Below are 11870 nucleotides of genomic sequence, written 5' to 3'. Positions count from 1 at the left end.
TCTTTGATCGTATCAAGCCTTACACTACTCGATCTTCAGTCTTCCAAAGATTGAGTATTGCCATGATAGAAGAAGGAAACCAATGTCCAATGTCTACTGCAACTCGAACTTCAGCTTTCAAGAGGCTGAGTATCTTCACATCAAAGAAAGATCGACCTTTAACATCTTCTTTTGATCATCTCAAGACAACAAGCGATCAACATAAAGGAAGGATAAAATTTTTGAAGGCAACATCATTTCATGAAGAAAAAAACGACGAAAAGATTCATAGTCATGTTTGTTCACGCATGAAGAGGAAATTGTCTGTTGATATAAATACAGAAGGTTCCTTGATAGTGAAGCCAAGACTCATCATATCGATGAATCCTACAAATAAAGAAGATGATCAAAGCCATGATGAAATAAGAGCTTGTGAAATTTAATGTAGAAGCTTCTTATCGTAAGAGCCTAAACTACATGGTGCTCATGGCCCGCATGAGTTTAAAAGGTGAACGGCAAAAAAAAAACCCCTTTATTGAACTACGTTATGACTTGATCCCTGTCATTGTAAAGGGTACGTAGGCAGCTTGAAAGAAACTTCAAGTTCAGTTCTACAAACAAAAAACAATTGAACTACGTTATGACATGATCCTTATCATTGTAAAGGGTACGTAGGTAGCTTGAAAGAAACTTCAAGTTCAGTCCAGCAAACAAAAAACAATTGAACTACGTTACAACTTGATGCCTGTCATTGTAAAAGTGTATGTAGACAGCTTGAAAGAAACTTCAAGTTCAGTCCAACAAATGAAAAACATTTGAACTACGTCATGAATTGATCCCTTTCTTCAAGGGTACATAGGCAATTTAAAGAAATTTAAGTTTAGTCCATAAAAAAGAGTACCACAATCACCCAATGTATGGCGCTGCACGACAGATTGAAGATGTTCATCCCTGTTGAGGGCAACACAACAAATTGAAGATGTCCATCCCTTTAAGAAGCTAACACAATAAATTAAAAGCACACACTTGGAATGGCGTTTCGCTTCCTCTTCGAAGTCAAGTTTGGAGGAATCACTGCTTCTTCTTTGAAGTCAAATTTGGATGTTTCATTTCTCCCTCTTTGAAGTTCAAGTTTGGTGCGACTTCCCTGCTTCCCCTAAAAAATATTATTCCCTACAGCTTCGTTCCTTCTCTAAAAGTTGTTGCACTTTTGCCTCCTTTACAAAGATGTTGGCGCTGCTGTTTCTTCATCTCCAAGTTCGAGGATCAGATTGCTGCTTTGATGGTTGCACTCTGTTTCTCCATCTCTAAATTTGATGGTTGCACTGCTTCTTCCTCGTCTCCAAGTTCGAGGGTTGCACTATTGCTTCTACAACTCTAACTTTGATGGCTAAATTGATGCTTCTCCATCTCCAAATTCTATGTTTGCACTGTTGCTTCTCCATCTCCAAGTTCAAGGGTTGTATTGCATGCTCCTCCATCTTCAAGTTCAAAGGCTTCGTCGATGTTCCTCCATATTCAAGTTTAGAAGTTTCTTCGATTTCCCTCAATCTTCAAGTTCAAAGGATTCTTCGATGCCCATCTACAAATTCAAAGGATTCGTTGATGCTCCTCCATCTTCAAGTTCAGAGGCTCTATTGATGCTTCTCCATTTTCAAGTTCAAAGGTTTCGTCAAAGCTCCATCTTCATGCTCAATTTTAAATCCTTTGCAATACCATCTTCATGCTCAAAGTCGCAAAGTCAAGCCTACTGCTAAAGATTCATTGGTGCTTTGTCAAGCTTAATTGCGAAGGATTCATTGATACTTCAAGGTCAAGTGTAGAGGATTTTTCGATATTTCAAACTTGAATGTGAAGGATTACCTGATACTTTGTCAAGCTTAAGTGCAGAGGATTGGCCGATTCTTTGCCAAGCTCAAGTGTAGAGGATTGGCCGATGCTTTGTCAAGCTCAAGTGCAGAGGATGAGCCGATGCTTTGTCAAGCTCAAATGCCAATGATTCATTGATGCTTCATCAAACTCAAATGCAGAGAATTTTCTGATGCTTTGTCGAACTCAAGCGCGAAGGTCTCATCGATGCTTCTCTATCTTCAAGTTTAGAGGCTCTATCGATGCTTCTCCATCTTCAAGTTCAGAGGCTCCGTCTATGCTTCTCCATCTTCAAGTTCTAGATCGGCGTACGGGGCTCGCTTCCATCTTCAAGTTCAAGATTAGTGTGCATGGCTCCATGCTTCATCTTCACATGTCTGGCGCGACTCGCTTCATCTTCACAAGTTTGGCGTGGCTTGCTTCATCATCCCAAGTCTAGCGTGGCTCGCGTTATCAACACGCCAGAATTGTGAAGATGAAGCGAAGCCATGCCAGACTTGTGAAGATGATGCGAGCCACGCCAGAATTGTGAAGATGAAGCAAGCCACGCCAGGCAGGAGTTTTTAAAACACTCAGAATTGAGGTCATGTCACCTATGGTCGTTTAGGTGAGATGTAAGTCTCAAGTATCAATGACATTATATAAAGAGACGAATCATCTCGTGGTCCGGTCTTATACAAACTCTTTGTATAGGGCACCCCCATTCGCATATCTCCACATGAATGGTCAGAATCTACCATCTGTAGTAGTTAACAACACTTGCAAACCTCTACAAAGCAGACCGTATCCGTAGTGTCACCAGGATCAGGTATCCCTCCTTAATCCTTATACTATAGATCTTTTTAAGTTATCACTTAAGGCATGGTCCACTTGTATATCTCATATACATGCTTAAGTTTACATACAATAACCATGAAGCTTTGTTTATTGGATATGAGTAAATTCCAAATAAAATAACTCTTATTTTACTCATAGCAATGTGTATAGTTTATAAACTACGAGACTTCGGGAGAATTAGGACACCAATCCCAACAAGTTGTGCATCCCAACTTCCTTTAAACTGCAAAACACATGTTCTCAGCATGTCTTCCAGTGTCTGTATTGTCTGCTCTGACTGACCATCTGTCTGAGGATGAAAAGCCGTGCTAAAATGTAGCTTGGTACCCAAACCTTCTGCAAAGTAGGCCAGAACTTTGAGGTAAACCTCAGATCCCAATATGATACTATCGATACTGAAGCTTTGAATTGGCTAACTATCTTGCCCATATACATCTTAGCCAACCGGTTCAAGGTAAAGGTAACTTTTATTGGTATAAACTTGGTCATCTTGGTTAGCCTATCAACTATTACCAAGATTCCATCATACCCCGAGGGCGTACTAGGCAATCCAAACAAGAAATCTATCGTTACATGATCCCACTTCCATTCAGGTACTGGGAGCGGGTTGAGTAATCTTACGGGTCTCTGTCTCTCGGGTTTAACCTGTTGACAAATTAGACATGGTCTATGTATTTGGCTATTTCTTTCTTCATCCTAGGCCACCAATACGATTTCCTCAAAGTCCTGTACATCTTGGTGCTTCCTGGATGCATGAGATAAGTTGAACTGTGTGCCTTCTCTAGTATGGCTTGCTTAAGTTGCAACACATTCGACACACACAATCTACCTTCCTTCAATAAGGCACCACCTGCCTTTACTTGGAAATCGGTCCTCAGTCCTTTACTTGCCTCCTATGCCATCTTCTGGAGATTAAGATCCTTCAACTGTTCACGTACAATTTCATCCATTAGGGTGGGTCGTATCTAAAATGAGGCTAACAATCCACCTGTTTGTTCTATTGCTAAAGTCGCACTGGAATTCCTGAATTCTAGGATCAACATCCTTTTTACTGAACAAACAGTAGCTTTAGACCCTGTCGACTTCCTGCTTAACGCATCAGCCACTACATTGGCCTTATCAGGGTGATATTCAATCGAACAGTCATAGTCTTTGATAAGTTTGATCCATCTTTTTTGCCTCAAGTTTAGCTTCTTCTGCTCGAAAATGTACTTTAAACTCTTATGATTAGTGAAAATACGGTAACGCTCCCCGAACAAATAATGCCTCAAGAGCTTTAAGGCTAATACAAATGCCACTAACTCCAAGTCATGAGTGGGATAGTTACATTCATGCTTCTTTAGCTGTCGAGAAGCATATGCTACCACCTTTCCTTTCTGCATTAACACACAACCTAGTCCCTGTCGAGACGCATCATAGTAAATTACAAACTCCTTGCCTGGAGTGGGTAGCATAAGTATGCACGCTGTAACTAGCCTTTGCTTCAACTCTTGGAAACTCCGTTAATAGTTTTAAGTCCATTCAAATTTTACATTCTTCCTGGTCAGATTCGTTAGTGGGAGAGCTATCTTCGAGAAACCCTCCACAAAGTGCCTATAGTAACCTGCTAGGCTCAAGAAGCTACGTACCTCAAACACATTGGTTGGTCTTTCCCAATTTTCCACGACTTCCATCTTTTGAGAGTCTACACTAACTTCAGCTGCAGAAACTACATGCCCAAAAAATGCTACCTGATCTAACCAGAAGTCACATTTGCTGAATTTGGCGTACAACTGCTTTTCTCGCAGTGTTCGCAATACTATTCTCAGATGGTTAGCATGCTCCACCTTGTTATCTGAATGTACTAGGATATCATCAATAAAGACTATGAAAAATTGGTCTAGATAAGGGTGGAACATCTTGTTAATCAAGTTCATAAACACAGTCGGAGCATTTGTTAGGCCAAATGGCATCACCAGAAACTCAAAGTGGTCGTATCGGGTTCTGAATGTAGTCTTAGGGACATCCATCTTTTTCACTTTCAGCTGATGGTACCTTCGATCTCAGATCTACCTTCAAAAATACTGTAGCTCCCTTCAACTGAACAAAGAGATCATCAATACGTGGTAATGGATATTTGTTCCTAATCGTTACCTTATTTAACTGCCTATAATCGATACACAGTCTGAAAGAACCATATTTCTTCTTTTCAAATAGAACTGGAGCTCCCCAGGACGATACACTGGGTCTAACATAACCCTTATCAACCAATTCTTGTAACTGCACCTTCAGTTCCTTTAATTCAGCAGGCGCCATTCTATACGCAGCGTATAAAATAGAGGCCATGCCTGGAATTAGGTCAATAACGAATTCTAAATCCCTATCAGGTGGCAAGCCTGACAACTTTTCAGGGAATACATCTAGAAACTCTTGAACTACTGGTACTTCTTCAGGTTTCAACTTTTCATCCTTGGGAAATCACTACATGAGCTAGATACCTTTTCCCATCAACTTCCTGGCTTTAACTGCTGAAATAAGGCTACCTGAAGTTAACCCCCTGTATCACACAAGAATTATTTCCTGCTTACCTGGTTTTCTGAAGGCCACCTCCCTTTTATAGCAATCAATAGTAGCATGATACTTACCCATAAAATCCATTCCCAGAATTGAGTCAAACTCTAGCAAGTCTAAGGGAATTAAGTCAACACAGAAATCCTGGCCTTTAAACAACACATCACAACTTCTATACCAATCGCTTACTACTACTACATCTCCTATAGGAGTAGAGATATACAAATCCTCTGATATACCCTCAGGCAACCTATCTAAATGTGATGCAAATATGCTAGATACAAAGGAATGTGTGGCACCAGGATCAAATAAAACATAAGCAGACTGATTACATAAAGTCACATTACCAGTCACCCATCTGGAGCTTCTGCGACTTCCTGGTGCGTAACTACGTACACACGCCTCTACTAATGAGGCCGATCTGCTACACCCTTCAGCTTTGCACCATTTGATCCTTCTTCTCTGTTCCCAACACCTCTCGGCTGGTTAACAGTCTGAGACGTCACCTGCTACACTGCCTGAGCCCCTCGGTTTAACTGGGGACATTCCCTCTTGAAATGTTCTACTTACACACACTGGAAGCAAACACCTCTCCCATTATAGCATACCCCAAAATGCCTCTTACCACAGTTCTAGCACAAGGGCTTCCGGTCTGTGCTGGTGACTGACTCACCAGACGTGCTACGCCTGGCTGACTAGCTACACTAGCCGAGGGTTGGGATCTCTTCCTCTTGGCCTTCTGCCAATCCACGCCTCTGGACTTACCCATACTTGACTGCCCTGAAACTGGGGGTTGGAATCCTCTATCTCTTGGCCCTACAGACATAGCTCGGTCTTTCTGTACTTGTTCATCATCTACCAAACTCTGCTCAACTCGAATAGCGATCTCCACTAGTTGGTTAAAATCCAGCCAGTTAGCTGTAGAAGTTACTGGAGTTCTAATCTCCTTTCTCAACCCATTCTCAAACCTTCTACACCGGTCATTTTCTTCCGCTATAATTGGAAGAGCATACTGTGGTAGTTTAGTGAACTTCTGTTCATACTCTGTCACTGTCAATGTTCCTTGAACCAACCTAAGGAACTCATCTCTTTTCGCCTCTAAAAAAGAACTAGAATAATATTTGTCTTCAAAAGCCTTCCTAAATTCAGGCCACAACAAAGCACTTGAACTATTCTGCCTAGTGGATACTGCCTTCCACCATTTCTCGGCTCATTTTTGCAAAAGGAACACAGCTAAACTAACCTTACGGTCTTCTGGACAGCTCATCACATTGAAACATTTCTCTATTTGGTCCAACCCTATTTCCGCCTTTACAGGGTCAGTAGTTCCCTTAAAGGCCACAACACCTAGGGCTTTAAGCCTCTCAATGCCATACTTCTTTTCTAGGTCGGCCTGTACTGAACTTACACTGGCCGCCAAACTTTGGGCAAATTTTCAAACACCCTATCCTCTAGCTGAGGATCTACTCTGGCTCGAGGAGTACTCGACTCTCCCACAGACGTCGCCTTCTGATTTACAGGTTCTCTAGTCTTTCTTTTACTCACCCCTGAGTTCCTCTCAACCTCAGGTTCACGGTTGGTAGGGTCAGTACTCCCATCCACCGTCTGTTTGCTTCACCTACCACTTCTTCTCGGCATCTTTACCTAATTAATAGTATACATATTAGAGACTCATACCACTGGGACCCAGACATATACATGAACTCTCTCTCATTCCCAAAACCTTATGCTCTAATACCAACTGTAATGCCCCGGGCCTAGGGTTTGGAATCCGGATTCGGCCCCTAATGGCCCCAACATTCCCCTACGACCTGGCTACGTCATCCTCCCTTGCCTTAAATGCTTTTTAGAAGTGAAAGTTGTCTTACAAACCAACACGGGTCCTTTTAGCATACTTTGTCCTCACTTACATACATCCTAGGAAAATTCCTAGCAGGTCACCTAACATAGGATTGTTCCAAGCTAAGCACGTTTAACTTTGGAGTTCTTATGATTGAGCTACCAAAAAGGAAGGTGCACCTTGTTGGTATAGGTAGTATCTTTTAATTCTTCTAAGCCTTTCTTAACCATACTTTCATGTCCTCAGGATCCCTCTCATTTAGATGTGATACCGATTCATTCATGTACCCCTCATGAACTTGGGTCGTTACATGCCCACTAGCTTCCACTTGGTTCGCCGGATCACATCTTACTGGGAGAGGTTTCGCTCTGATACCAATTTGTCACACCTCCTCCCAGTTTACCCTTTAAAACTGAAAGGGGATATGACGACAGTAGTTACTGACCTACTTGCCAGCACTTACTGCCTAGCTTAAGTAAAACTTGCTTAAAACCTTAATATGCAAATATGACTTAGCAATAAAATAACTATGACTTTAACCAGCAAAACAACTTAAATACAATTCCAAAAAGACAACAAACATGTCCAACAAACAGCATAAGAACGAAACATAGGTCCCAAAATAAAATCCACAAGTCCCAAACTTCCCTCAAAATATGTGTACGTCAAAATAAGCTTAACCTAAGCTTCTTCCTTCCTAACCGAGCTTTGAGTGGCAAGCAGCAATGGGTTCAACCGCGAGGAATTTGACCGCTACCTGGGAAAAAATAAAACATTTGAAAACGGTGAGCTGGTTGCCCAGTGAATGACTCAAAGAAAAACCGTTCGTCTCAAGCCTTTCATACACATATTATTTTAAACATATAAACATGATGGAAATAATCTTAAGTAACTTACGTAGTATCATACATTAATCATAGCGTCATAATCAAACATACTAACAAACCTTAATTGAGAACGAGCATTCATAGCTCAAGCTCCCAACGTCTATTCATGACTGTTAGACCCATACTTCGGTTCCATTATAATGACTGTGGCCAGAAGACCCATGGTACTAAGATTGTCTGGTTTGCTCAAGGAAATCGTCCAAAACGAGCTCTTGAATTTTTTTTCCTTTTTATACTACCGCCCAACCCTTTTACATGAAATCTTCTTAAGCCACCTCACCCACTAGTGGAGATTAAGAGCCCAGATTTAGCCATCTGTCCGGATAACTAAAACTGTTTAAAATTGAGCGTTTTGAGCAAACTCGATCCTCGCTGGAAAAACTCGATGGAGAAGGGTCATTACTCGATGAAAAATTCAGTGGTTCTCTGATGAATACTCGATGGGAAGTACTTGATGCTCGATGGGATACTTGGTGCTTGATGGCTTGCTTGATGCACGCTCCTCCCTCGATCGCTCGTACTCGATGCGTGAACCTTCCTCGATTGCCCATACTCGACGCTCAACCCTTTCTCGATCGCTCATACTCGATGCTCGACCCTTCCTCGGTCCTTATACTCGACGCTCGATGACATTTACTTGATGCCTTCCTCATGCTTACTCGATGCTCAGCCACCACTAATCATGACTAACACGTGGCCAAAAATTCTTTTTGCAAGGCTAAACTAATAAGTATTCGAGAGCTACGTTTTCCATACTTAGACATTTTTCCTTCTTGAAACTTATCCTTTATCCCCAAACCCACAATTCCATTCTAACTTAAATATTTAACCCTATTACTTTGCTTAACTCAAACAATAAAAATAATTAAAAAGGGAAAGTAAGGTGCGGGTTTTACAACCTACCACCCCTTAAAAGAAATTTCGTCCTCGAAATTTACCTATAGAAATTTGTTGAAAAGTTGAGGATACTTCTTCTTCACTTGCTCCTCGAATTCCCACGTTGCTTCTTTAACTCCATGATTGTTCCACAATACCTTTACTAAAGGTATGGTTTTGTTCCTGGACATCTGTTCCTTCCTGTCTAAAATCTGAATCAAGTCTTCTTCATACGACAAATTTTCCTTGAGCTGAATCGATTGTTCTACTAGTACATGCATAGGATTAGGTATATACTTCCTCAACATCGATACATGGAACACATTGTGAATACGTGTTAGCTTTAGAGGTAACTGTAATTTATATGCTGTCAGGCCAACTCGTTCTATAATCTCGTAGGGTTCAATGTATCGGGGACTCAGTTTCCCTTTTCTTCCAAACCTGAGTACTTCTTTCCATGGAGATAACCGAAGGAATACTTGGTCTCCAACCTCAAATTCTAAATCTCTCCTTTACTTATCAGCATAACTTTTTTGTCTGTCTCAAGCTGTCTTCAAGTTTTCCCTGATAAGCTTCATAGTATCTACCGTTTGCTGTACCAATTCTAGACCCAACAGTTTTCGTTCCTCAACTTCATTCCAACATATCAGGGTTCTGCATGGTCTTCAACTCAATGCTTTGTACAGAGCCATGCCTATGCTCGAGTGATAACTATATCGGATTATAACGACCTGAGTTTAGAAGGGATACATGAATGAATCGATATCAAATCCGAATGAGAGGGATCCCAAGGACATGAAAGCATAGTTAAGAAAGGATTAAAATAATTGAAAGTTACTACCTATACCAGCAAGGTGCACCTTCCTTTTCAGTGGCTCAATCATAGGAACTTCAAAGTTAAGTATGCTTAGCTTGGAGCAATTCTATGTTGGGTGATCTCCTGGGCATGCTGAAAGGACTCGTGTTGGTTTGTAGGGACAACTTTCACCATTCTGCTGAGGTGTACCAAGGGTTGATAGTTGGGACGTTATTCCATGTTCTATCATATAGTCTTGGGAATGTTGGGGCCCTTACACCATTCTGCTGAGGTGTACCAAGGGTTGATAGTTGGGACTTTATTCCATGTTCTATCATATAATCTTGGAATCTTAAGTCCATATACTTTCCACCACAATCAAATTGAAGTGTTTTTTTTTTTAATATCTTTTTACCTACAAAGTTTTCAACCTTAGTCTTATAATCCTTGAACTTTTCAAGGGCTTCAGACCTATGTTCATATCCATACCTTGAATAATCATTTATGAAAGAGATGAAATATTCATACCTTCCTCATGCTTGTACATTCATCGGACCTCAGAGATCTGAATGTATAAGCTCTAAGGTCTTTTGGGCTCTATAACCTTTAAAAAAGGTCATTTTGTCATTTTGCCTTCAAGACATGACTTACATACAGGTAAAGAGTTTTCTATTAAACCATTTAGAAGTCCACTTTTTACTAATCTCTCAGCCCTATTAAGATTAATGTGACGTAACTTTAGATGCCAAAGGTGAGCATTTTTTTAGGAGAAACTCTTGGTCTTTTAGTAGTTGTTGCTGTTCTGAACATTTTAGTATTAAGGACAACCTTTTTAACTAACGACTTTAGTACATACAAGTTACTTTCCATTGAAATAAAGCCTATCTACATTGCATTCTTGAAAATAATGTTGGGATTAGTGTCCTAATTCTCCTAGAGTTTCGTAGTTTGTAAACATTGTATACATTGTTATGAATAAAATAAGAGTTATTTTATTTGCATTTACTCATATCCAATAAATAGAGATCCATGGTTATTGTATGTAAACTTAAGCATGTATATGAGATATACAAGTGGATCATGCCTTAAGTAATAACCTAAAAGGTCTGTAGTATAAAGATAAAGGAGGGATACCTTATCCTGGTGACACTACGGATACGACCCACTTTGTAGAGGTTTACAAGTGTTGTGAACTACTACAGATAGTCTGATCCTGATCATTCATGTGGATACATTCAAGCGGGGGTGTCCGATATAAAGAGCTTGTATAATATCGGACCACGAGATGATTTTTCTCTTTATATAACGTCATTGATGCTTGAAACTTACATCTCACCTAAACGACTATAGGTGACATGACCTTAATCCTGAGTGTTTTGGAACTCCTGCCTTTGAGGGCGGTCCTTTGATTAGTATGGATGAGAGTCACCAGATTGTCAACTCAACATGCCTACCTTTTTGGGGATTTGTCATATTTGGGAGCTGGGAACTCAGTTACACAAGATGGAATTCATTCCTTCCCCGAAGCAGAGGTAAGTAGATAGATTGCTCCCTTAAGGGCTGATTCCGGGTCTTGAACATAGTGGCCATATCCTCTCTTTGGAAGAGAGGACCCAGTCATAGTAGACTATGACTTATGTTTATTAGAGGAGTCAGTGGTACTTAAAGAGTTAGATGTAACTACAGGGGAAAAACGGTAAATTGGCCCAGCTATACTTATGAGCGATTTGTGAAGGGTTATCGCACTGTTGATTGGTTGATATGGACATATAAATATATCTGTAATGAGGAGAGTGCAGTTGTCAGTCTTTAGTGGAGTGCCTGGTAGTTAATGGATGGTGGATCCCGTGACTAAAGAGTTTAGTCAGTTATACACATACCGTTGGAGCTTCAAGCTACAGGTCCATAAGGTCTTCTTGGTAGCTCAATGAATTCAAGTTGAGAAACAATTCTTGGTGTTAGTTTGAAGTGTTCAAATTGACAAGAGAAAATTCAATTATATATGATATAATTGATGTGATGTATGAGATACATCAAGTGGAGAATTAATGTAAATATGATTTACGTTAAGTACCATAAAATAGAAAAAGAACTATGGTTTATATGTTTCATGAGATGAAATATTAAAACTATAGGTTATAAATATAATATGGTAAGTTGGTTATCATATTTATTTATAATAATATTAATTATTTGATAATTATCTCTTTTTCTATAATAACCAATTGAGTGGGAG

General features: G+C 40.2%; 1 protein-coding gene across 1 annotated transcript; it reads right to left on the bottom strand.

Moving 5' to 3' along the window:
• Nucleotides 1-4680: 4680 nt before the first annotated feature.
• LOC120079100 (uncharacterized) lies at nt 4681-9146 on the bottom strand. Its single transcript, XM_090314312.1, has 6 exons — nt 8997-9146; nt 6479-6628; nt 5810-6427; nt 5253-5697; nt 5163-5207; nt 4681-5060 (listed from the first exon to the last, which is right to left on the bottom strand). The coding sequence occupies exons 1-6, from the start codon at nt 9144-9146 to the stop codon at nt 4681-4683; spliced, it is 1788 nt and encodes a 595-aa protein (XP_090170438.1).
• Between the last annotated feature and the right edge of the window lie 2724 nt (nt 9147-11870).

This window comes from Benincasa hispida, chromosome 6, assembly GCF_027475165.1.
Source record: "Benincasa hispida cultivar pf3 chromosome 6, pf3_genome.v1.1, whole genome shotgun sequence".
Lineage (NCBI taxonomy): Eukaryota > Viridiplantae > Streptophyta > Magnoliopsida > Cucurbitales > Cucurbitaceae > Benincasa > Benincasa hispida.
The sequence above is the reverse complement of the archived record's forward strand: the minus strand, read 5'-3'. Positions and strand labels throughout refer to the sequence as shown.